This window comes from Neopelma chrysocephalum, unplaced genomic scaffold (genome assembly GCF_003984885.1).
Source record: "Neopelma chrysocephalum unplaced genomic scaffold, ASM398488v2 Primary Assembly neopelma1_147, whole genome shotgun sequence".
Classification (NCBI taxonomy): Eukaryota; Metazoa; Chordata; class Aves; order Passeriformes; family Pipridae; genus Neopelma; species Neopelma chrysocephalum.
The window spans coordinates 10,264,053-10,291,524 of NW_020897809.1; the positions used below are offsets into that span (position 1 = coordinate 10,264,053).

The 27,472-nt window shown below is 40.4% G+C and overlaps 1 protein-coding gene across 1 annotated transcript in view; it reads left to right on the forward strand.

The window, feature by feature from the left end:
- PTPRG (protein tyrosine phosphatase, receptor type G) overlaps positions 1 to 27,472 on the forward strand; it is a 405,524-nt gene that overhangs the window by 262,108 nt on the left and 115,944 nt on the right. Inside the window, exon 5 of the mRNA XM_027700470.1 lies at positions 4,052 to 4,147. Coding sequence (XP_027556271.1) covers positions 4,052 to 4,147 — 96 coding nt within the window. The remainder of the gene's footprint in view (positions 1 to 4,051; positions 4,148 to 27,472) is intronic.

Sequence of the window (27,472 nt, forward strand, 5' to 3'; positions counted from 1 at the left end):
TTCTCTCTAATCCTCTGTTTTAAGGCACTTGTAACAGTCTGAAGATTTGGCCCTCAGTAGGGTTTTTTTCAAGGCTTAATCTGTTCTGTACAGCAAATCTCTCTCAAGTTTGAAAACAATTCTTTTATAGTGTGAAGAGTGTCAAAGCATGAAGTTTTTCCATTAAAAGCAAACTCTTGCTCTCTCCCTGCCTTGGTAAAGCTCTCTAGCTGCAGTAGTTGATAGCATTTTAGGATGGAGAGTCTTCCTGCAAGAAAAGTGCCTTTGTGTCACTAGGGACAGTTTGTCTCAGCTTAGTTTTATCAAAATACTGAAAATTTCTAGTTGCTTGGACACTACATGATTTTTATGATAGATCTTTACAAGGTACATGCTAGCACACTGCTGTGTTGCACATCTGAGATTAAGGAAGCCCATGTAAGCCTTTCCCAGCCTTGTTGGTTATAGTGGGGATAGATGTGAAAGTCTTATAAATCTCATATATTGTGCCACAGAGGACAGGATGCTCGTACCCTCTGGGACCTGTGCCACAGGGAAGGCTGTTTGGAGCACTGTCAGCGTGGATGTGTGGAACAGAGTATTCTGACTGTAGACAGGTAGTGTCACGTTATAGAAACTATGAAGGGTATTTCAGGCTTTCCCATTACTGTGGGATTCTCACAGCCTCTAAATTTTTTGATTTTTTTTTTAATTTTGGGAAATAGAAGCTATTGTGAAATCACATGCAAAAATGTACAGAAATTATGGTTTATGGTGCTGAAATCAGGCAGGGCCACAATTCAGGCTGGATGTGCAAGCCTGGATGATGCTCCATTCTGCATTTTGCAAATAGCAAATCATAATAGGATCCAAATTTTCTTTAGCTTAAAAGCCTCTTTGTTGCATTCTGTGCTACGGCTTTGTATGTCCCAGGCAGAGACAGTAGAAGTCATTTATATGCAAAGTGCACCATATATTGTATATACTAATTATATAATAAGGAGTAATAATGAAAATTTTCTAGCATGTTTAGGCCACTTAAATATGCAGTGAAATTAATTTTACAGTTAACTGTCTTATTCCCGCTTTGTACATAAAGAACGTTATCCCACCCATAGAAAATATTAAATTAACTATCTGCTGATAAATGTATTCAATATTATGTATATTATGTATAAAGGAACAAAAATACGTTTGATACATTTGCATTTTATTGTAAATTGGGGAAAACAGATGAGACTGTATTATGGAAGAGAACAATATGTGATCACATAATTAGAAAATTGTCATAATACTAATGCTCAGCAGTGTCCAGGTGTGGTTTAATGAGCAGCCTGAACTGTGAGGCTTTGAGGGTGTAACTTTACTGTCTTTTTTAAATTTTCTTTGCAGTGTATGCGTGTGTAAATTATATAATAGCAATTCCTCAGAGACTCTACTCCTAAAATGTTCCTTCTAGCTGTATGAACACATAAGGAAGCTACTGTATGACAGATGACGATAATTTTTCATACGAGACAGTTCCCCTTGACGTGATGGATGCAGAGAGAGGAACCACACTCTCTGGAAAAACACCAGGGAGCAGTGGTAAAATGTTCCAATGTGTATGGTAATCAAGGCAGAGTGTGGTTCTTGATTAGTCTGTGAGATTGCACTGCTGAGACGAGGGATCTGAATAAAGCACTATTTTTTTACCAAAGCCCTTTGCACTGCTATCCAAAAGTGTATTGTAAAAATTAATTTCCTTAAAATGCCGTGAGCAAAATTGATCCAAAATGATTTTGGCATATGCCGAACTCACTCAGTGATGCTTTTCTTCATAAACTCCTGTGAGGACTATATAGTGAAGTGTTTTATGTAAGGTATACATAATTTTAGACTTTATTTTAAACAGGAGTAAAATGTAATTTATGTTTTCTCAGCTTTGATCTGTGCTGGCTAAACTGAAGTTTAAGCAACTCTACCTGAAACAAATTGTTTCTAATTTCTACATCAGTGAATGGCTGTACCTTGGTCTGCATTCAAAGCATGAGTTGTTGGAATCTAGAGGTACCACCAACTTTGTGAGATATCACCAGCACCTCTGTGTGTGGTGTGAGAACTCTGGAAATAAGAAGGCCAAAATATGGGGAGAAAATTGCTTTCAAATTTTATGAAGCTAGTGTGAGTGCAAATTTTTTCTTTTTTTTTTTCTTTTTTTTTTTTTTTTTTTTTTTTCTGTGGGCCATTTGGAGTGTGCTCTTACTTCATCTTCCTGCTGAAAAAAGTACCTCTACCTCTGAAGGCTCTGATCTTCATCTTGACCTTCTCCCTGTATGATGATGTTTTATTATATGTGTGATACTGGCAAAGCACCTATCCATTACAGGCAATATATCCTGTCAGAAGCCTGGGAATCAGTAAATGTGAGTAGGAATATATCTGAGCAAGATAAAAGGGTATACTCTCATCTGGCATATACACAATATGGGAAAAATACTTGCATTTGTGGATACAGTAGGATTTGTCATGCAGCACTATCTTGGAAAAACCCAAACAAGTGTTTGGGTCCAGCAGAATATTTTCCTGCAGAAGGACTTGCAGGAGGGAATGATGGTCACACTGGCAGTGTGTTGGGATGCACGGACAGTCTCAGCTAGACCTTCTTCTCCCTTAAACTGTGGGCTGTGTGGGTGTCTCCTATCACCTAGTAATGGTGTGAAAAGGTCGGGTAATGGGATGGGCAGCAGAGAAGCAGGAGTGAGTGCTCAGGGTTCAGGCAAGGGGCCAGTGGCAGAGAAGCTTGGTGGGTCCATTCCCATTTCATAGCCAGAAACAGATTTTTTTTTTTTGCTGGCATCAATGCACACAAGGGAGCCTACACATCAGCCAACCAGCACTGGTTTGGATTGTGAAATCCATGCGGGAGGTTCCCTGCATAAACCCAGGAGCAACTGCTGCAAAGTCCAGTTCTTGTGCTTGGCTGTCACCATCAGGCACGTGGTTTTCATTTGTATTGTGTAGGGCACACATATAACAAATGTTACCAATACTGAATTTGTCCTATGGCTGTACACACCTGCATGGTGTGATGTTGAGAAGGGAGCATTGTGTGTTTTGGATGTAAGCCAGATCCTTTGGAGCAACTCATGGTTGATACAGATGGACTAACACTAGGGCTTCCTCTGGGAATGGAGGGGTTGAACAGCTACTGGAGAAGCAGCAGTGTTTGGATGGCTGGCAAAAGTGGGAGCTCAGCTAATGTGGGAAGTGGAACAAGAACCATGAAAGAAATTAAGAGCAGGACCACCTACAGGCCTCTGTAGGTTGCCCTTATTCATGGCAAGTGGGATTGTTCACCAGCAAGAGTGTATGGAGGAAGCTGTTTCTTGTTCCTCTATCTGCGTAACTCCAGCATTTTCTAGTTTGGGGTAATCATTATTCTCACCCTCTTTTACTTGGGGTTTGTCTAATTATTAATATTTATTATTCATCTGAAAATGACATCAAAATATCTGTGTTTGTCTCATACTTCTTGCAGACTACTAACGCTTTGGAAATAAAAGTCATGAAATTTAACTGAAGACAGGGAAAAGTCTGACCCTAACTGGTAGACCTGAATATCAGAGGCTCATAAAAATGCATTGCTACGGAGACAGACTTTTATCTTACAAATTGCTTTAGGAGTAAAGGAATAACTCTAAATGTTGAAATCCTTTTCAAAATGCTCTATGGTTTCTGAGATAAATATGCTTAGCACATTTAACAGAGCAGGAGATGAGCCTGCAATGGGCAAAGAAATGAAGAGATGCTGGCGGAAAGCACAAAGTTTACCATCTGAACAGACTGACCATTCTGTTTATCCTTGGGTTTGGTATTAAAATGCATTGCATTGACTCTGTTCCCTGCTTACTGTCCCAGTAGAGCAGTCATGCTATTAATCAAGATGCTGGTTAAACAGCATTGTTCAGCAGAATTCCTTTATCTCAGGTTCATAACACTGGCTTTACATACAATGTGTGCGCATTACCTCGTTTGAAAACTGTATGAATCAACGCTAATGTGATTTTGTTGTTGGTTTTAATTTTTACAGATGCAGATTTACTTCTACAATCCCGATGACTTTGACAGTTTTGGAACAGCAGTTCTAGAAAACAGGGTAGTAGGAGCCATGGCTGTGTTTTTTCAAGTAAGTTTAAACAAAGGCTATATCCATAAACCAAAGTGTTCACCGAGTACTATTTAATTCATTGAATTGTTTCAAGCTTAATGGATGCATCTGTTTTCTTGTTCCCACCTGTCTAAGTGAAAGATATTTCATATTGTCTATGTGTGATTTAAAATGTAAATAAGTATATTTAAAAACATAATGAAAAATTTTGCATGAATTGTTCTGATTTTATAGCTGCTCTACAGATGCAGATTGGAGAACACATTTATCACGGAACTTCCTTCACTGCTGAAGCACATTGCTGCAGTTCCTGGAATACTAACAAACCAACACCAACTGGTTCTGTTTAGGGAAAACTTAAAATTCAAACATAGCTGGAGAGAAAATTAATCAATAAGTTTCATCAATCTTATCTGTAGCAGCTTCTTCTAAATTGTCGTAGTAACAAGTTCTTGAACAGACCAGGTTTCCAAATGAGTGAATTTATGCATCCGCTTTTTTAAAATGCATCCTGAGAGTGGGGCTGCTAGGGGAGCTCATTTGTGGTTCAAAATGCTCCAGAACTGTGGTGTGGGGCAGGGACTGCTGCTTGCCATGGCTGGCGTGTGAGCCACGTGACAGCGCTGTTCAGCAGGGTGAGCTTTTTGTCACGTTGCATGAGAAACAGGGTTTTTACCTTTCTGACTCGAGGGTGAATTGAATGGAGGGAGGTGGAGCCACTCCGTACCACCAGACTGTCACAGGCAGAGAAGTGGCTAATGAAGATTTGAAATATCTTAAGGTCTTGCTTTTCAAAAGAGAGAAAAGGAGGGAGGGAAGAGCAAGAGAAAATGCTGATTCTCTGTGAGGTTTCACACTAGTTTTTACTGAGGAAGAAAGTGATCTTGCTGTTATCTTTGTGAAGCCAGATAAAAAGGAATATGCAAGTACCCATATGTAAATACCTCCCTTTTTCTTATGATGTTAGAGTGACAAGCCTGACTCTGCTGCTCAAATTAAGCAAGGTTGTCTTTTTCCATGTCACTGATTTTGATCAAATGCTTTGATAAGGAGAAAAGGACAGATCCTTGTATTGCATAAATTGCTGTAACTCTGCTGACATCAGGCTAGTGGAAGGAGGCATGTTAAATTCATCACTGTTGGATTCTGAGCACTCCTGTGGCATTTCACGTTAGGGCAAAGTTGGTGGAGATGTGATAATTTGCAGTGGCATAGCATGATGATTCCCCAGACTTCTTAATCTTGATGTGATATGGGAAGCTTTGGGCAAATTGAATTTGGCCATACGAGGCAGAAGTTTAGGAACAGAACAGCCAAAGGCTGGTTTGTACCACAGTGGAGAGCTGTGGGTTATGTGTGTGTGCTGTGTCAGGAGCTTGCGTGGTGCCGTGGTGTGCAACACGTGTTGTGGCATCATCCGTCTGGAATTTAATTGCTAAATTACCCTGATGTGCTTCACATCAGCCACTGCCCCATGTCACACCATTGCCTAGTCTGTATGTGACATTTATTCCCTAAATACTGGTTTTAGAGGATCTTAAAATTGTAGTGGGACTGTGTTTTGTATTCCCCACCTGCAAAGCCAGGTGCTGCACATACTGCAAGTCCCACTTTGCACAATTCCAAGGGAGCCATTAAACTCACTAAAAAAAAATAATCTGTAATGCTGTTGAAAAAACCATCTTTGATTGTAAGAGACCTCAGGCTCTTCAAGACCACAACTTAGTGTTGAGGTCCCTTCAGGAAAGCAGAAATCTATACTTCTCATCATTTCCAGCCCTGCAGGCCGCAGGACATGAGGCTGTAAAGTCTGGATGATGGTGCAGCTGGGCTCCTCTGCTCCAGGAGCCATGAAATCTGAAACCATTACTGATAAACAGTCTCTGATCTTCTCCAGAGAGTGTGGGGGTAAGGTAATTCTTTGGCAAAATGACCCGGGGACAACCTGTTTTACAGCAGAAAGGAAATGGGGGGTTTTTTTGGTATTTTTTGGTATATTTTTTTTCTTTGCCTTTGGGTTGAGATGAGAAATCAATGCTGTGCAGTTAAACTTGTGAGTGTATCAGGTTTTCCTTCTGGGTAGATTTCCTCCAAGACAGAGAACAGTCAAGGAAGATTTGTAGAGCCCAGAGTCCCCAGTCTGGAAGGGCATGTGCTGAATTCTGGCCTGTGTAAGTAAACTCTAAAGACATCAAGATGACAACTGCTGTTTTGGCCATCATGAGGGTTTTCCAGAGTTTGTCCGATAGAGCTTGAGTTTGTACATAGGGATATCAATGGGTGATGATAGTCCTTTGCAGATCTGTACTTTGTTTGACTAAGGTGCTGTTTCAGCTCCCTCAGCTGTGTATTGTATGCTGGAGCTGGTGATCCACAACTTGGGAAAACCTTTTTATTCAGAAATACTTGGTGTTTCCTGAGCCTTGCTCCCCAGGGCTCCACGTGGATAAGCATACCATGGCTAGTATTCCATGCAGCTAATTTAAAGCTGTCTTTTAAAACTAATTCTTAGTGACTTTTGAATGAAATGTCCTGAAGATGTCCATGGTCACATTTTGATTGGCAGTTTAGATTAGTCAAGTACTAATTTTATAGCTTTCAATTTTCCAGAGCTGTAGTCCCATCTCAAACTCATTTACCTAGAACTTAGCTGTAAAAAAATTGTAGCAAGTGAGGTCATACTGTTTTTTACAAATGCATTAGAAAACTGAATCATGCCTACTTTCCTATGTAAATATTTTAACATCAATTATTGGATAGATTTGCCATTAAGTGAAGACTTGGATTTTTGCTAATGCAGTAATGCTGTGTTGGAATGAATGTGTACTGCACCAGCTGAGTTTATAGTCTGGCAGGTGTTTTTTGTTTGACTGATGTTGACAAATGTTCCTTTGAAAATCAGATTGTCTGGTGAGCGAACATTATACTGAACTATATAATTATTGGTGAAACATTAAATAATTAAGAACCCTCTTTCTTCCTTTTTAAATAATTTAACTTGGACCATATAAAAATTTTCCTTATTGAATTCATTATTTCAGGGGCAATTTCCAGGTAAAGTACATTGGTTCTGAACTGGTATAACTGAAGCACTTGGAACTTTTTTGTAAATGCAAACTAAATCTGTGCTTTTCTCATTGCTTTCATTGTAAGCTATGTTGATAAATTCTGTTTCTGTTTGTGTGCTGCAGGGCAGTTGACCTGATTAAAAAAAAATTACTAGTTGAACTTAGGAAACAATTCTTGCAAATACAAACTGCTATAACTGCTCATCTCTGTATCTCACTATGGATAGACACTGAGAGGGTCTCACACAAAATAGCACTGTGGGGAATCTAGCAGGTATTCTCAATTTGCAAATGAGATGAGCTGGCCTGAAATCTCTAACTGGGCTCTGAAAGTGGGTTTTTTCTTTGTTGTTAAAGAGAACTCACTTGTTATTTTAACAAAAATCAAAGTCCTCTGGAGACAAATGAGAGAATGTCTGTGATTTCTCCTTGCCTTCTGACAGGTTTTTCAGGAGAACACATTCTGGCCCTTCCTTTCCGTACTGGGCTTATGTGGTGTTTCTCAAAGTGAAGCTGGTGCTAGTGGGAGATGTTTAACCAGTCATGCCCATGACCCCCTGCCAACAGCATCCTCGTGGTTTGCAGTAAAGGCTTCTGGGTCTGCAGGAATGGTACCACCCCAGTGACAGACCCGGCTGAGGGGCTCATTGCTTTGTGGGCATCTGAAATGTGCCGGTGGCTGCACACTGGGACCCACCATCTGCTGGAACACACGTAGCAGGTCCCAGCCCTGCCGGGCACCTCAGGCTGTATTTAAATGATCCTAACTTGAATAGTTGGTGCTCATGCTCGATTTCAGCCCACGTAACATTCAGCTTGTGGTTAATGATGTTCTGGCTCCGGGCCTTGGTTAATTGTCAGGCTGAGCTGGTTTTGAAGCAAGCCAGGAGTGGAAGGCAAGACCCAGATCTCTCATGGTTCCTGAGTCATCCATCCATCTATATACATGTAATACATATTTATAAGTCACATTTAAAATGAGTAGTTACTTGGATTAAATGCATTCAGACATATTGCATGGCTCTGTTTTAACCATCTAACAATATAATTCATTGCACACTTCACTACTTGCTTTATTAAAGCCAAACTTTAATGTGTTCAAAACAAACATATTGCTTTTGCATTTGAAATATTCATCTTTTAGTCCTGCAGTAGATTCATTATGACAGAGAATACTTCATTCCTTGATTACTGCTGTGAAAAGACACAATACTGATTCCCTAAGCACTCATCAAATATTCGATAGCTCAGAAATTCAGGAGGAGGTGATGGAATTCTTTTTCCTACAGGGAGGGCATATAAATCTATTTTATATTTGCAAAGAAAACCATCAGTGATTAGTTACTGTGTCTCAGGTACTCAAACAAATCATCTCTAAAGAAGTTAAAGTAAAAATGAATTTTAAAATAACTTTTAGGAATGCTTTCATCATTAAAATTAGCTCCATAATGATGAGTGATGTTGATACCTCGATCACTCAAGAGCTTTAGCAGTGCAGACCTAGATTTTTAAAGGTAATTAGGTACTTGGCAGCAAATGTGCAACTAGCAGTATTTTCAAAAGTACATGGGGTAAAAATCAAGGGGTTTGCAGGTCTATTGCTGGGTTGCCATTCTTAATTTTCTTTTCAAATGCTGACGCTTTTTTAAGGTTGTGGAAAAAATACTGTGTAGTCCTTTTAACTTTTAGATCTCTGTGTGTGTTATTTTTATGTAAATGTATTTAGTTCTAACTCATATGTGCAGAGATTTGTTCTTCAGAAAAATGAGTAATTGTGGCCTTGCTTTTTGTGAGATTTTTTGATAGTAGTTCTTGGTGTGTTTCTTCAGGGAGATCAGTAACTTTTCACGGGGACCTAAATGAGCTGATCACAGACTAAATTGGTGGAACACCATCAAAGCTGTTGAATATTTGGCACAAACATGCTTTTTTTAATGTATATTTCTCAAACAACAGAATTCGGCTTTTAACTTCTCTTAGAAGCCTTTTTCTTCCCTCTTCTTCCCTTTCATTAACTGTTTCACGTGTTTGCCATCATAACCAAATAAATTCAGTGAATAAGTGCTTTAAATACGGTAGGTGTTGAGAAAACCATGTCAATCAGGAGACAAGGGTCCCATGTCCCCATCTCAATTCCTGGGAATTCCCTAATTCCACCTCTCCCTCACTATAGTGCTTTTTGAAAGTCTGAGGAAAAGTAGCTTGATTTTGAAAATGAGAATGGAGAAAGAGGTGTGCACTTCTCTTGGAACATTATACCCACCTACATGAAGCATAATCGGTGCTCCAGTGTTTAGGCAATTCTTAGAGGTGATTTGCAGTAGTTAAAATAACATGTGGCATCATTAACATGCAGGGCATCATCTAGAGTCATTGAGAGACTTTTCATTTATTTTAATAGACTTCAGATAGATGTAAAGACCTTAAAATTAAATTACAGTATTAATTCTTTTAATGGTTACATTAGAACCCATGGTGTTTTATTAATAGTTGCTTATGAATAATAAAACTGTTATTATTGATTAGCAGTGTTATTTATGTATTACTACAGCTATATTTTTATTATCTTCATAACATGAAAATGTGTACAGGCTAAAGCTGCTTATTCAATCCTATATACTATTAACTCTCCATGTAAGTGAAGACAAGCAAAACAGTTTGAAATGTGTCCTTCCTCACTAAGTCCAGTTTCTCGGCATTTTGAAATGTTGCAGTTGTTTAAAACCATTAGTAGTTACTAATAAAAACAGTACCAGAGCCTTTAAGTGGTTGAAGCATAGTATAGAGGAATAAAGTACAGAGGTACAAAGTAGCTACCCTGACATATAAAGACACAGTCAGAGTAGGTAGATATGGCCAGTACAGCACTGAGAATACCTTTTTCCGAGACTCACCTTGTACAATGCATGTAATGCTGTATAGTAACATATGAACCATCTCTGGAGCAGAAAACAATTCTCCTAATTTTCCAGTGAATAAGTGGGTATAAATTTTTCAAAAGTGATTTTACATTGTGGAGAACTTAAATAAAAAATTTTGAGAGTTTCTAAAATTAGATTTTAATTGAGTTCAATACGTGAATGGCATGGAATAGCCTCCAGAGGTGATTTGTTTAGCCAAAACGTGCAAGTTTAGGTGCCTAACAACAAGCATTCATGGTGAGCAAAATACTTGCACTGAAACCGTTTTGATTGGAGGTGGGTTTGTGTAGAAGATAAAAATTGATGGAAGCTGTCTGTTTCTAAAAAATATATTCTACCCTTTCCATTAAAGAAAACAAAAACATTTTTTTAACTAAGCCCAAAAGTCTGATTTTTATTTCAACTTATGTTGAAAGTTTCTTTGGGAAATAGGAATATTTTTGAATATTTTATGTAAAATAAGAAAGGAAGGGGAGAACAGATGGGGAATAGCTCTGTGAGTAAAATATATATCTATATATCTCCAGTTTCAATTTTGGTGCTTATTGAGTTTCAAGTGCTTAACAGTGAGACTTTAACTTTATTCTGATCCCTACCATTGCCCAAATTGGTCATGTTTAATAGTAAAATTGCTGTTTACAGCAGAGATTCTTTAAAAAAACTAAGGTTTCTTGTAATAAGGTGTTTCACCCTTTATTTTAGTACGTAAATGAGTGGGCTGATTCTCAGGAGCACTTAACAAACAATCCCTGATGAAATCTTGAGTTTACTAGAGAAGCTTCAAAAGGCTTTTAGCTGTGGAGGGTGATGCAGTTGTGAGGTGGGCAGAGCTGCATCCCTTTTTTGAAGATCATCCCTTGTGTCAGAGCAGAGAAGCAGTTAAGGAAGGGACAGACTGCAGGGGTGAGCCCTGGGACCTCACTGAGCAAAACCCATGGGCAATTTGGGGAGCACAGGGAAGGGGTCAGGGCTGGGCTCAAGAAATGAGGGCTTTGCTGGTGAGCTGAATTGCACTGAAGAAACACTGGCCCTTTCACCTGTGGGGTTTTTTTTACCAGATTATCTTCAGTTCTCCAAACTTTCTGTCCATTGACAGCAGCACTGATACACACCTTTGCTGCTGGGGTCACTGTGGAAAGCCTGGGCTCCTGGTAATCCCTCCTGTCAAATCCCATGCAAACACAAGCCAAGTTTCTGTTGATGTGCTGTGGGTCTGGGCTCCCGTTCACACGGCTGCATGCTTGTCATGGCTTATCATGGGAAGGAACACGTGGCTAAATCTGTGAGTGCTAAGAGCAGAAGTGTTCCCACAGCAGCCTGAACATCCTGAGCAAGCGTGCTTGGAGGAACGAGGTACGAATGTGTGAGCGAAAGGTGGGCTGGATTTGGAGGCACAGGCTGACAGGGCGGCTGAAACAGATCGTTCTTGGAAGCAAACACATCGTTCCGCTTCTGCTTGCCTGTGTTCTGCCAAGAGGCATTTGCAGTCTCTAGATCATGATGGCTGCAACCTGCTGTGTTGAAACTTTTCTATCCACAGGCTGACTGTGCAGTGTAGAAGGATAATCTACCTTATGTGCACTTATCTTCTTCAGTGCCCAAGGAATCGTCTTCCTTTCCCTTCTTCTCTTCAGCTCTATGAACTCATTCCTGGTATTTTCCAATAAAGCAGAAAGCCTGATGTTGTCAGATGACCTCTAAAATGCAGTACTTTCAATTAAAGCCTTTTTGTTAGATTGAGTTTTAAAGGATATGAGCTGTAAAGAAAGTGGTGCCATGCAGTTCTTTTTACAGTGCAGAGCGAAATACCAGAATGCACAGAGAGTCTTTGGCTTTTATTTTGTTTTTAATGTCAGACATATCTACAGAAATGAACTTCCAAAGTGTCTGAAAAAAAATCTAATTGAAGGTAAAAATTAGAATTAGATTTTTTTTTCCCAAATGAACTGTAAATGCTTTTTTGACTGCGCAGTCTGAGACCATAACTCACAACTCCTGCCATCGCCTCTCTGGTTTGGATGCAGCAGGAAGGAGGGCGGCTAACAATGGGGATGGCTTGACAAGTGACTTCTGCTTTTTGTGATAAATCACAGTCCTTTGCTCAGATTTCTTTAGTGGAAAAATCACAATTGTTGATGCTGAGAAGGAACTGCAAACTTTCTTGCTGTCAAGAGGACTTGGACTACAAAGTTGTGCAATGCTACAAATTTGAAAAACACTCTCTGTATATTTTATGGGGTCTCTCCTCGATGTCTTGAGCTATCTGTCATAACCATTAATGAGAGCTGGTTGTGTGCATTACATGGGGAATAGATCTCTGTGCTCTTCTAGTTTAATGTTCATTTGAATGTCAGGATCACTATCTTTCAGTTTACAGCATTGTAAATGTTTTTGACCTGCAGTTTTTTTGCTTTCTCAATGATTCTTAATTGATTAATGTATTGCAATTAATCCCAAGTGGGATGCCATTATTAACTTGCTTCATTAAATTGCATACCAGTTTGTTAGCATTAATTCTTGTAATTGTCCCCTTACATTTCAGTGTTTTTATTTTAATAACTTGCCCTAGAAGCTTGATCAGCACACATTCATGTATTTTGCCTCCCTTTCCTTCCTCTCACGCTTGATGTTCAAAAGTGGAGTCAGTTTAGGAATATTTATAGTGTCTAATGTCAGCATCTTGAACACAGTAATTTACTTCTCTCTGATTTAAAAATACCCTGCCTTAAAAAAAAAAAACAACAAACACATAAAGCCCCCCACTTTTGTAGCCATGCCATGAAATTTTTTAAATTTATAGAAAAATGTCTTGTGGAGTTTTCGTTACTAAACTCCTGAAAATGACACTTAGATGTCTAATATGTAAAAATTACAGTTGTCGGTCTGTAATGTCACCCCTTCTGTGGTTCAGGAAGATTGATACTCAGGAAATCTACTGATTATAACCATAATAACCATAACCAATTTGTTCCCTAACTACAGTAGTACTTTTTTCATTTTGCTTTCTGTTGTGCATTGTTGATGCATGACTTGGTGACTTGGTCAAGCATCACACAGCACACCTAGAGCTGAGTGCTGTGACAGCAGGGACAAGGTGGAGGGACCCCCAGATTTCAGGCAGGCTTCATTCCTCACCTGTTGTCTGCTCTAGGGAAGGGACAAGAGCCCCTTGTGGAGTCTCTCTTGCGTCTCTGAGCATTGAGAAGCCCATCAAATGTAGCTTGCTTGCTGCAAGTAACTTTTCTCTGTGATAGCAAAGATTGCTTTGTCCCCATCCTTCTTACATGCTCCAATATGGTGCATTTTGACTTGACCTTTTTATTTAAGAAAAAGAGGGGAAGAGAGAAGCTGTAAATAAAGCACCTATTTCTTGCTGTCCAAGTCTTCAGAGAGTTTTGCTAGAATTGATCTTAGTTACAGAATCAAAGGAGAGGTAAAGCTGTGCATTCATCTTCTTTCCTTTCTCTCAGACGCAGTAGTTGCCTCTGGTGAGTCTCTGTTTTCTCCCAGTTGTGTAACATCCAGCCTGGATTCCATGAAGGTAGTTTTTTATGTCTGTCCGCCCACCTATTTTTAAAATTTAATTTGATTTCTTTTTTCTTAAAAAAAAAAAAAATGACAGGCTCTGTAGTCATCCAGTGCTCATACCCATTTGTCTCTCAGAGACTTGATCAAATATATTATATGTGGCTTACATTCATGGGACATAGATGGAAAAATCTAGCATTTCAAACAGGAAACTCCAGTTCTCCAGTTCACATGTTGCCCTGTTCTTCAGGATTTTGCTCAGAATTTGTGTACCCCTTAGAAAAATTACACCTGTTTTCACCCTCTGTATCTTCAGTGAAACTGCACAGTCTTCATATGTCTCTGGTTACCAGTTAGTGTTATGGCACAGTTTGAGCAAAGGTGAGCACAGGATCTATTCATAAATGATTGCCTAGTTTCACTTTGTGCCATAAAAAAAAGATTGGTTGTAAAGTCTGAATATATAAAATAGATGGGTAAAATTGGGGCTTCCTTTCCCTTTAGATCTTCTGGCTCAGATGAAAAAGTTATTCTTATTAAATATAAGCTGTTCTGCCTGAAGAATTATTACTGTAGTTCTCAGATATAACAGTGCCAGGTTTCTCCTGGTATTGGCAATAATAAACAATACAAGCTTCAGACAGAATTTCCTGGGTAGCATACCAAATGTTCTAGAAAACCTTCTCGGACAGTAGCTAATACATTTTTAATACAAATAAAACATAATTCTTTAGTCTTGTTTCAGTTTGATCCCTAAGGTAGAAAAAGTATACTGACTATGCATAATTGATGTGTTTGTTTGAAGTGTTTACCCGGATACTCCATTCACAAAGTCTCTTTCTGTTAATAGGCTGCTGTGAGATGTAAGAATCACTTACAGCTCAAATTGTACAAATAAATGGAACGTGTCATTTTTGTACAATCACTGAGGTGGTTATGCAGTCGTCCTAATTGTGTCTTTGTCTGCACTGCCCACACCATCCATCCTTAGTCAAGTCACAGAACAGATCCAGCTGAAATGTCAGTGTTTTTACCAGATTGGATGTGATGGGAAAGCATGAAAGCATGCAAGGGAGAGAAGAGGGAGTGGTTGGGAGCAGAGGGTGCTGCCCACCCCTTCCAGGGGTGTCATCAGCATGGATTGGTATCAGGTTGGCATGTCCATATAGGCACCACCCCAGTTATTACCAGTGATATGTGTGGTTTCTTGTATAATTCCTAAACGTTACCCATGATGCAGAGCAGGTGTGCAGGAAAATTTCCCTCAGTAATTTAATTATAATCTATCCTAAATTTCTGTAAATCCAGTGTTACAGGTTACTGCCATCAGATTGAGTTGTTGCTGGGTTTTGTCATCTGTAGTTTCTGTGCTGCAGGACAGTTGTGGCAGAGATTATTATTGAGGGTTTTCTGAGCCTGTGGTTTTCTTTCCAGAGGTCAAAGAAAGGCAATGAAAGTAAATCAGAGTCTAGTCTGGTCCCTTGATGTCTTTGTACAGAGGCAGACATTTGTATGTATGGCTGATGGTTTAGCTGATAATGCTGATGGCATATCGCCCCCCAAAATAATTCTGCAGCCGAGATGGCGGCTTGCCCAGAGCAATCTTTATATCTGATGTTTTACCTCCTGTGAGTCTAAATCAGAAATCTTCAGGTTTGTGGTGTGGAAATGAGGGTGTGTAAACCTGGGAACAGTTTTACAGCATAACTTTATAGTAGCTTTCAGACGTATCTTTCACATCTGGGATTCACTGAGGAGCACGCTAATTTGACTGAGGTGATGAGTCTGAAATGAGCTCAATGGTCCTGGTTTGGATATTAAACCTCCCTTTGCTTTAAGTTCAGCTGTGCTTGTATCAGAGTTCCCAAAACAAAACCAGCATAGAAGCTGGAATGCGCTTTTTACACTCTCCTGGAGATAGATGAGAGTCAAGAATGCCAATCACCATTTTATCCTATGCTGAAAATCAGAATATGTGTTAAATAAAGATTGCTTAAATCTGTTCAGCACCTCTGAACAGTGAGTTTTGATGGAGCAGGATTTTTCCTATGAGCTTATGGTGTTTGCAACTGTTTCACGGCTCTAAGAAGCCAAGGAAAAGCTGCCTGGCTGACACCATCAGAACAAGTGTTTAGCTGCTGATTGTAACAGTACCATTTCTGTGCATCAAAAATGCATTGTAATGTGGTCATTATCAAGAGCAAAGAGACTTTCTGAAAGAGGGTATTGGTTTTGCAACATCTCTACTGTATCAAATGAAGCCTAACTGGAGATTTTGCAAACTCTTCTTTATAAGTAAAGTAAAATGATATGCCACATTAGAAAGTAGCTCAGTTATTAGAAAGCTCAGTCTTGCTCCTGATAAAATGGATTTTTTCACCATAAAATTCATCTTTACTTGCTGCAAGAATATTGCTAAAAGAGATTAACTTTGGATCTCAGCATATTTTATAGTGTGTCTCGTTATTTTAAGGCTGTAAATATATTAGCTGATCTATAAGCTTCACTTAAGTTACTGCTTTCTGGGTTTTTTAAGAAATAGGATCATGTTATGCCGGAATCAGGATGATTGAATTAAATCACCCCTTTTGATATTTATTTTCCCTTGGGATCATGCTTACCAGATCAATATTTAAAAACAGCTATATGGGTAAGCGTTGATTAGAAAGCAAAGCTCCATAACCCTAACAGCTAAGCTAGCAATTTTTTTGGATGCATTTTATCCGTGGTTTGTATGGCATTATCCACATGCCTGTGTATTAGAAGCAGTCAACATAAAATTATTTTCTTACTCCTTCCTCCCCCCTGCCTACCTTGCCACCTGGCAAACCTTTTTTATCATATCTAGATCCTATAAAAATATCTAACATAATTTGAAATGCTCTTGTGTGAAACATGATTAGACTGCATCAATCACTTTTCAAAGATTTTTTTCCCTGCATTTTGTATTCTAAACTGCTAAAATCACACTTTTTTATATCCTGCTGCATTTCATGGAAGGCATGAGCAGACAGATAGTTCCCCATCTTGGGGAACCAGTCTTATTAAGTACTCTCCCAAAGTGCATACTGGTCAAATTAAGCTTTAGGTTAACGCTTTGAAACACTCTCCTCTTGCCAACTCATTACCAGTGATATGGCTAAGCAAACTGTTGCCTTCTGCTATTCCAGATATCTACAGAGATTTATTACATTTCAGCTAATAAGCTTACCTTCCCTAATAGCGTGCACCCCACCCCGCCTTATGGCTTGACTTGTCTCTCTCATTGGGCAGAGAATTAAAGGCCAAAAGTAAAGCTGGCTTTTGAACCTGTCTGGGTAGAGCTGTTTGGGGGTCACTGTGTTGTGGATGGAACATCCATCATTTTGGAGTCTGAACTCACCCATTACCTATACCAGCTCTGCACTACCCCTCAAGTTGATACCAATACCTCTCTGTGGACAGATAGTGGTGGTAGATGAGGGTGATGCCTGGGCAGGTGGCACTGCCTTGGTGTGCTGCAGAGCCATCTGGGTGCTAGAGAAACTTTGGTCTGTGCATGCAGTACAGCTGGCTGCTACCACACCTGTCTAATGGAGTTGTTGAAAGATTGTATAAATTGGTGCTGAGCTGTGGAGATTATCTCTGTCAGCTGTTCTTGTGTCAGAAGCAATTTTGTTTAATGCTGCATTTGTGTCCTAAGTGCCCAGCCTGTGCCTGCCTTTGAGGAAGTGCCCTCTTTCTTCCTTCATTATTGCTTGCATTGTATCTGAGCCATATAACTAGTGTCTTGCCCCTAAAGGGAGGAGATTTTTTTTTTTATTCCTTCCTTGGACAGTGGTACTTGCTGTCCTTAGCTCTGGAAAACCTCTTATCCTCAAAGCAGCCAGCAGTGCTCCTCTTATGCATGTAACACTGGGCTGGAATTCAGGCTGTGTTGGGTCTCAGGCATTTTGGGAGGGATTGCCTGTGCAGCCTGGCAGTGAACATGTCCCTCTGTGCCAGCCCTCTGTGAATTGCCCTCGCAGAGCAGTGGCTTTTTAGCTCACTCCATACCAGCTCAGGCTGTTGGCAGGGAAAAACCAAGTGTGGGTTGTGGTGTCAGTCGCAGGTGGTTATATGAAAGTGGTGACATCAAAAGGCCATGCAGCCTGCCAGGTCGTAAGAAGAGAGATACGAAACTTTTCTAGAGGTGGGTACCAAAACTGGGGTCATGGCAAAGCACGTGCCAGGAGCCTGGATGGTCCGGCTGACTGCCACAGATTTAGTGATCAGATCATAACCAGCGTGCATGATCTCTGGACACCCAGGAGTTAAAGTGCTGGGGTGGGAGAAGGAAGAAAAAAGAATAAGGAAACACCTCAAATTAATAGCCAGGTTCTCTGGTGAGCAGATTCAGAGGGGAGGAGAAGAGAGATGGAAGACTCTTCCTGAGAGTATTCCTGTGTACACCCACCTGCAGGAAGCATCTTCACTGTTCTAGGTCAGGCTAGACTTGTTCAAAGAGCACCTTTTGTTCTAACCGTGTTTTAAGTTTTGTTTTAAATCTTGTTCAGTTGTATTTTATTCTTTCTCTCATACCTTTCCCTGAGATTTTGAGATTCTGTCAATTTTGAAGTTAGATCCTGTGTAGGAGGAGGGCTTCCTGACCAGAGACAGAGCTTGAAAACCCCCTCCATAGATGGGTCATGCTCCACAGGAGCACCGGAAAGCTGTAAGAAGCCCGTGGAGCGGAGGCATGAAGGCTAGAGCGTCCTGAGGAGTTCTGTGGCTTTAAGACTGTCACCTACTCGCAGTGATTGAATAGCGTTCACTTTGCCACTGCTGAAATGTAGAACATCTTGAAACAAGCATACATGTCATGTTAGTTTTTGTGTTTCTTTGTATTTCGAGAGGAAGAAACTGCTGCCACAAACTGAATATTTCCCAGGCTTTTAATGCACTTGTGTTCTAAGTGCTGTTTTTCTGCAAAAAATTTCCACATTTCCTTTAAACTATATAGCTATGATACTTGTTGAAGTGTTTTTTGTAAGGAACTGAGTGAGTTGTTGGGTCATGCTAACCCAGTGAAAAGTAAACATCTTGATGTGATCCTCACTGTTGTGTGTAGTGTTACACCAGGTGAAATAGGTGGGGGTGAGCTGTACTTTTGTTGCTGCAGGAACTTGAACAGTTCAGAAGCAGCTGAGAAAAAAACTGTAGGCCACATCCTGCCACTCTTAATTCAGTGGCTTAAAGGAGATAAAGATGGACTGCCTGTCCATCTTACCTGTTTCTTGGAGCTCTGCTGCTGCAACTGCCCCACTGCTGGTACCCACCCTGGCTCAAAGATGGGGCTCATGGTGCACTCACACTGGAAGCCCACTGACTGTGGAATCCTTGGCAATCCTGCAGCTGCTATCCTTGGCACCCTGTCTGCTGGCATCCAGGTTTCCCCTGGACAAACCCACTCACCATACTGGGTAGCCAGGGCTACTTCTTTCTCCTGTCTCCATGAAGACCATCCAGGGGGGTGGAAGGGCACAGGGATTTCCTTGGGAAAGCAGGAGGTGTGGAGAGGATGAGATTGAAGAGTTGTGCAAGGGTGCTCAAGGGGGTAAGTGGAACAGTTTAGGAAGGGAGGATGCTGTAATGTTGGAGGAGACAGAAACAGCTCACCGGGTGGGAAGAGAATGAGGAGGATGTGGCAGGTGGGTGATGGAAGAGGGAGGCAACTCAGACATGAGAGCGGAGGCAGAAGTGAGGAGAGTCTGAGGATTAGTTGGTGCTTTCTGCCTTAGGTACCGTGAGCACTGAATTGTGCAAGTTCATAGCATTTTGCAAAGCTGCACACATCTGCAAGAAATTAAATGACACTGAACATTTACAAAAGATAAGTAGAAATGGAAGAACTTGCTTGAAAGAAAATTACAAATGCAAAAATGTATCATAGTTGTCCTTTTGTGCGAGAAAGCTGTTAATGAACACCACTGGTTTAACGTTGTGTTTCTGTACCACAGAGATGCCTGGAAGCCCGAGAGCCCTCCCAGCCCATGACTGCTGCATTAGACATGGGGAATTTAGTGTTGCAAAAATTCCTGCTGCAGTTTTGGGAGATCAGCTCACACCAACCTCCTTAAAAATGAAGTAAAAGAAATGGCAAACAAACTGTGTTAGAATTTGATTTTTCGAAGCATGAGATTAAAAAAAAATCTGCCCTACAACAATTTGTTTTCCCTGGATTTCTAATTTAATTGTGAACTGAGGTGTGGTTGTCATTAGGGAAGTGACTGTGTAACTTAATTGACATTTCTGCATCCTTTGTGTTTGTGACTCATAGATGCCGGCTTGAGTCATCTGTACTGCTGGGCTGGAGGGAGCCCAGGGCAGTGCTGGGAGAGAAAAAAATGAGGACTTTTCATGTAGAATGAATGAAAGATGTTGGGAGGCTGAGACGATTCCTTTTCTTCATTTTAAGGGAGTGATTGATGTGACCTCTCTCACCAAAATCCTTTGTGTTGGCTGGAAGAGAGGGAAAGGCTGGAAATCTCTGCTGCATCCCAGGCAGGCTTAGCTGGCACATTTAAATTAAACCCCTGCAAAATGCTGGAGTTCCAGATGTCCATCTGAGCTGTTCCCTTCCACCCTTTGCATTTTGCCCAGCACATTTGCTTGTTTAGCCACCAGATTTCATTGTTTAAAAAAAAAAAGAAGAAAAAAGAAAAGAATAGCTGAAGATATTTTTTTCTCAGTTGCACACTTATGTACCAAATTCAAGCCAGGAGCAGATGAAAATGAGAGCTAACTTCTATTTGTGGTTTCACAGTTTTGAGTTTAGCCTCTCCAAATGTGTGAAGCTGTACATCAAGGTTGGGTGTTGTAGGATGATCTGGCTGTAGTGCTCATTATATTTTTTTTCATTTCCTCCCAACTTAGGTCAAAATGGTTATTTTTACCTAAAAAATCCAGTAAACTGAGCAAATTTTGAAAAGTCTAAGGGAGACCCAACTCCTGTCCTCCCTCCGCACACCCCCCTTTTTTTTTTACTCAGATGGTGAGAACAGTTTATAACTGATGGCAGTTTTTATAAAATAGCCTCCATCCTGATAAAATGTTACCCCCTGATGTGTCATTTTTCCAGCTGAACTGCTGGTAGGATTGAAAGATCTTGCACACTGCTGCTTAAATAAGTAGACTACATGCTCTGTGAAGAAATCATATTATTTTCTCAAAGGAGAACAAGTAGGCTCAGTGCACCGAAATTGCTTTAAATAAACTTGCAGCTCCTCTAGCCCTTTTTTGCGCAGCTGCAGATGATAAAGTCTATCAATCAAGCTTTCCCAGCTTTGAGAAACTGCCACTGAAGCTGCCTCTCCTCTGTGTTGCAATTACATTTTTGTCTTTTACAGAGCTTTGTATCTGAGATATTCTATTACTCCTAATCAGATTGTGCTTTTGGGCCGCACATATCTTTTGTCTTTCCTTAGATATATGCATATTAAGATCTTTCAATAATTTGTTAATTGAATCTGCTATTCACTTGCAGTAAATTAGCTGCATTCGTGCAAGAATGCTTTGGGGAAATTAATTCTTAACTTATCAATGGAGAGAGTCAAAGTTTGGGCAAACGAGCACCTTACAAAAAGAAAGGAAAATACATTGCTGGCTGTTTCTTACCATCCTGCTGGTTGCAAATCTTGTGATGGTGAATGGAGGTTATGCTGTGGAGGGGAAGCTGCAGGGTCTTCTTCAGCCCGGTGATCCGATCAGTCGCTGCCAGCAGGTGTACAATGCACGATCAATGTTTCTGTCTGCTAACAAAGAAACTCAGTGTGCACGGACACAGAGTACTCTGAGCTGAGTTATTAAGCAGACTTAACTCTACCTCTGAGTTTCTCAGTCTTGGTTTTTTTGAGACAGTCTCCTGTAAGAGCACATTGCACCAACACGCCAGCGCAGGTTCTGTTGTGTGTTCTTCTGCGGTGCCAGTGCTGTCCCTTTGCTCTTCTTGTGACACGGATATTTCAGCCAACCTTTGGTGTAAAAGAGGGTATTTATGCTGCTTGTGTTTTCAAGCATCCCTACTGGACATAATGAAAGGAGAAGTTGCTGATCAATAACCTAGTTTGTCCCATCCTTGTCCTGGGACGTCTGTGACTAACTCAGGTCCAGTGGCTGTGACGGAGGGGGTGAGTTGAAGGCTGAGAGGAGCGGTTGCAAGTGGCGGCATTGCACTCAACCAAAGATGAGGGACAGCCAGAACACCTGACCCCAAAGTCAGTTCAATAGCTTTTAAAACCATTTTGGACTTTAAAACAGTAAAGGAAAAAGTGCAGCTTCCTCTTTGGCACTGTTACTTAATATCTCAGTGTAGATACCCTCCAAAGCCGTAGTGAAATATGAAGTTAATACATCACTAGCAAGCTTTCAGTCAGAATGATGTATTATTCAAAGTGGAATTAGCTAGAAGGATCAATGCACACCCATTACTCTATTTAAAATAATCATTGGAAGACTCATTAACTTCCCCCCCCCAACAACATAGTGAACGAGACATTTAGGAACACCCCCTCCTCCAGCATATGCACCTCTATGACTTCAGTATATTTTCATTCATAGCAGGATTATTAACACCTGAAGGCCAAAACCCAGATTTAACTCAACAGAGTTTGCCTTCAAATCACTGAACCTGAAACTAGTTGCCGTAGGCAAAGGCAAAATCAGCTCTAATGCACATTTTCAAAAAATCAAAGGTCATGGTAGTATCTGTGTGAAATAGTGCGTGTGCCAGCATAAGGTTCAGTGTCACATTTTGCCTGGGTACCTGTTATTCTCTCTGATTTTACACATGAGCAGCAACTTGAAGTATTAAGGGGGCTGTTTCCATTTCTTGTTTTCCCTTACAAATATATTCTGCCGGATACTTACTTTGGGCAGTCCATTCATTACACAGCAAATGCCTTCTGCCTCCCAGCTCACCTCTGTCAGGCTGCAGGCTCTTGGCCAGATTTGTCCTTTTGCATCGACTCAAACGAGAGATGTGCAATTATAGCTTATATGGGGGAGATGGAAGAAAATATCATCTGTGGAGGAGCAGGAATATATCATTCTTGGATCATTTAGTGCCTGTGAAGGTGAAAAACTTAGAGCACCAAATCTAGATTATCATTATGTCAGGAGCTTTGTAGGCATTTTCTTGGCTCCGTAGATATCTCAGTGTGCTGTAGTGTCGACCAGTATCCCTTCTCACCCGTCAGTTCTCCTGAAAAGGTCCAGATAAGTATTTCCTACTTTATTTCAAAGCAAAGCACATGTAAACTTTTCATATCTGTTCATCCACATTCCAGATCCAGCTGAAATATTTCACTTCCTTTTATTCAGTAATGTTTAAGAAATGAGATATTTATCCACAAGCAGATTTTACAATGTGGACTTCAAAAGGGAAAGAAGTGAGAGGTGAGACAATGGGCATAGTGCAGAGTAGAAGGGTGGGAACCACAAAGCCAGGATGTGTGTCCTTTCCCAGTGCTGCAGCCCAATGCGGGATAAAGGATTGTTGTTCAGAGGGGTTAGGAGCAGGGGTAGCTAGCCCTGAAATTATTTGGCCCCAGAGACATGAATTTGAAGAATTTCACAAGCACTATCCCTAGTACTTTCCCTTTACTGGGAAAAAAATGTTTCTTTTTATGGTAATTATCTTGGATTCTTTGAAATCCTGTTGCTGTGATATTAAAATATATATTGTGTGACACAATGTTCGCATTAATGGGATTCTTCTAATTTCTGTTCTCAGCCAGTGAAAATCAGGTCCTTTCCTGTAGAGATTGAGGACTGGCATCTGTCCAACACCACTAAGCTGATAAAAGAATAAATTGTTTAACCATGTTGATTGTCCTGAAACACTACAGGACAATTTAATCTATGCAACATAGTTAATTTATAATAGTTTTCTTTTTATTCTTAGTTGTTTGTACAGAGTGTTTGGAGACCTGGGTATTTGGCTGGTGAGTTGTGTGTCTTTACCACAAGCCGTATGGGAGCTGAAGGTGCACGGCTGGGGGAATATTACCCCTGACTTTCACCATTGTAATTGGAAGTAGAGTTTGACACATTGGCATCTCTCTGTGTCAGCCACTGTCACTGGCTTCAGCTGCCACGGTTAAGTATGTAGTCATTCATCCTTGGCAGACACCGTCCTTTACAGCACGAGAGGATGGTCTCTGGATGTTAATGCCGCAGCACTCTGGGAGCAGCTGGCTATCTCGAATTCAAGGCATGCAGATTGTCTTGGCCATTTTACTTAGCAGATGGGTAAGGCTTGATAGATTGAAGATTTAGTTTCCAAGTCAAGGGCCAAATGTTGCAGTGGGAGAGAAAAGTAAATTATATCACTATTCGGAGGGGAAAGGCTCAGGTACTGTATCACAAAATTGTTGCCATTCATTTTCCTCTGCCTTGAACAAAATGCATGTCATTTCACCTTTCAATATAGCCGACTATGGCATTCTCCTTCACTTTGAGATGCTTTGCAATACTGTCTGTGAGCCCATTTAATGAGCTTGAAAGCAGTTGCTGCAAATTTATGACAGTTTAATGTCTAAATGCCAGATTTTTTTTAAGGTGGAAATGAAAGAGAAATTTGTATTTCGTATCAACACAAATACGTGGGTTTTCTTCAGTTCTTTTTCCCCCACACTCTTTTTTTTCCACCCAACATATCTATTTAAACATATTTTTAAAAGGGAAGTGTATTCCTTACTCCTGAGCTGTTCAAGCAGTTAATATTCATCTACTTCTCATAAGGTGGCTGGTACCAGTGATGGTTAGAGAGCTTTGTGGTGTTTTCCTGAGCCCTTCTTGTGTTGGCTGATGGAAGGATAACCTGGTTTTTAGGGATGCTGCCTGGAGCAATGGGGAAGGGGAGAGGAGTCTGACCCTTTGGGCAGGGGTCTTGTAAGTAAAGTCTGGTGTTGCTGGGTGGCCTCTCTAACTGCCTCAGTGTGTATTTGGGGGTTCCCCTGTTTTTATTTGTTACTGTTTCTGAAATAAGCGTTGCAAGCTCGGTATTTTTGCCAGAGACCTTTTTTTATCGCTTTATAGAACTGTTTCCAGCAGAAAGACAGGTCATGGATTACTTACATGACTTTAGCATATGGCTTAAATTATATAGCATGTGATACAAATTTTAACACTCTACAGCTCTGCTGAGTTTTGAGAAATCAGGGTCTTCAAGAGATTCTGAGTTTGTGCTATAAAATAATCAGATGAACAGAGAGCTTTAGCTATTTAATATACAATGAGTGATAGAGAATGAGAACTGGTTGGGACGTTTTAACTCTCTAGGACATGCTGAGCTTAGTACTGCTGTAACACAGGGGCTTTCCATAGAGTACTACCTTACCCAGTACAGTCTATTTTCACATCCTGTGGCTTGGGGCCCATACTGGCATGGACGACCTGGCTGAGATGCCGTGTGTCCTCCTTGCACTCCTACTCTGCTTTTTCACTGGAACTGTCCTCTTTGGAGCATTAATAACGTTATCCTGAGAAGGTGCTGAGCTCCCTGGTCTGCCCTCAAGGCTAGAGCTGTAAAAACAGCACTTTCAAGAAAGGGGACAACAGGTTGTGCTGCTGAGAGGTGTTAACACTGTTGTCAATAGAATTCATGACTTGATCAACCTTGTTCACTGAGGAAGGAATCATTTCTCAGTCCCTGGATCAGATGTGGGAGCTGTAAGTAAGTCTAACCTGTAGAGTAATGATTTCCACCATGACTTCATGTGAAAAACATTTCTAGTTTATGACTGCAGAATGGAGTCGCTTGTGCCTTGCCTTTTCCTATATTGCAAATGTTTGTTTTGTTCGTTGCATTAACATCAAGCCATTTGTTCTGTTCAGAATGGCATGTGCACCAGGTATCGAAGTCACCAAAGGGTGCAATAAACAAAGAGATTTTGCTTCTCCATGTCATGTTTATCTCATATTTACCCTATGGTGAGAGCTCTGTTAGCACAGGAAACTGCTTAATGCTATCTCTGTGTTTGTTTTTCCATTGTGCTTAGCGTGGTAGTTACCTGTTTATTTCTGCTGAGGAGGATTACAGGCATTTTTCGATTGTGAATGATGCACACAAGCGTTATTTAATCTGTTTTCTTCGGACCTATAGAGTGCTAGTCAGTCTTGAGCAAAAGTATCTTGTTCAGGAAACAACATTTGTAGTAGTGGTACTGTGGGTATTCTAGGGCAGTTTTGGGATGCTTTTCCATCTGTCTGTTAATACTCACCATGCATGGTGCCAGCAGCATCACAGGTTTGTGTTTGTGCCTGAAATTCCTGTGCTTGAGAAGTTGCCATTCGTGGTGTTTCTTCTGTGCTAGGCTCTTTGAATAGGAGGGGGAAACTCATGGCTCTTCTCTCACAGGAAAAGAAAAACTTTGCCCGGCTTTGGCAGGTGTTTGTTGGGTGAAGCTAAAGTGCCAAGACCCAGTTGCAGTTGTATGATCTTTCTCTTACTCTGTAGCCAAGGCATCAGCAGAAACGTGGCGTGTAAAATCAATCTGAAGAGTTCATTGCTGTTTTGCTTCGGGATATATTCATAAGATAATAAAAATACACTGCTGTAACACATATTATATAACAAAGAAAGATAAAAGCAGTTTGCAGAAGGATATAAGCTCAAGCTTCATGACATGGAATCATGAAGCAGGTCAGAAGGACACTTCTTATTCTGGAGATTTTTGTCCTTTTTTTCCTTCAGCTATTTTTTGCCCTTCCTTTCTTTTGAGTATCAGCTGTTGTCAGAGACAGGATTCTTGTATGGGTGAATCTGTGATCTCTACCAGCATGGTAGCTGCAGGCCAGTTAAACCAGAGTCGTACAGCAACGGGGATAGAACTTGACATTTTGGGTTTCAGAAACCTCCTTTTCTCTGTGAACACAGCCAGAAAAAGGATACAGAGACGTGCAAAAAAAAAAGAGAGGAAATTCAAGGTGGGTTTTTTGGTTTGGTTTTTTTTTTTAAGAATTTGAAGAAGAAAAAGATATAAGAAAACTTCTGTTCTGAAGTCTGAACCCTTCCACAAAATGAGAAAACTTTTAGGCGCTTTTCTAATAGTCTTGTTAAGATCCTGAAACAATTGTAGTGGAGTGTGAGGGAACCATGTGAGAGAATAAGGAAAAAAGAGGGAAAGCATCTGAAAGGAAAATAAGGCTATATCCCATACAGGTCTGAACTAAGATCTCTGCAAGTGATACTTGTTTGAATGTGATTTTTAAGGAAACATGAGATTCCACTCCTTATACCCTTGGAGAAAACACGATTACAGATGCATGAAGCATTTGCTCTCCAGCCCCCAAAGAAATAACGTGCCTGCTGATTTCATGCTATTGAAGAACACAGCACATTTGCAGAATGTGCTATCAAAAAGACTGTGTGCATCTATACAGTCGTACCACCTCAGCAGATTAAAGGGGCGCTGCCAGGACTGAGGTTAAGGATTGATCTACTTTGACACAAAGTCCCAGAAGGAAGAGTTCTAACCTTTAGGATTCTTTCTATCTATTTGCTTTCTTCAAACTGATTGCAGCTGTCACCAGAAATAAAACCAATGTAAACAAAATAAAACTCTTTACTGCTTATGGTTAGGCAGCAATAAATAAAACATTGTTTAAGTCCAGTGCAAGGTTTTCTTACGTTCCTGTACTTAATTGCTGGTAGCATTTTAATGATTTTTTTTAATTGGATTTTTTTTTTTTGTGAAACCTGGATGAATGGAGAAGATGCAGGAATGTGTCGTGTAACAGGCTCTCTTATGTTTAGTGTTTGTTGTTGACTTGTCAGATGGCAGACAGAACTTACAAAGTGAGTC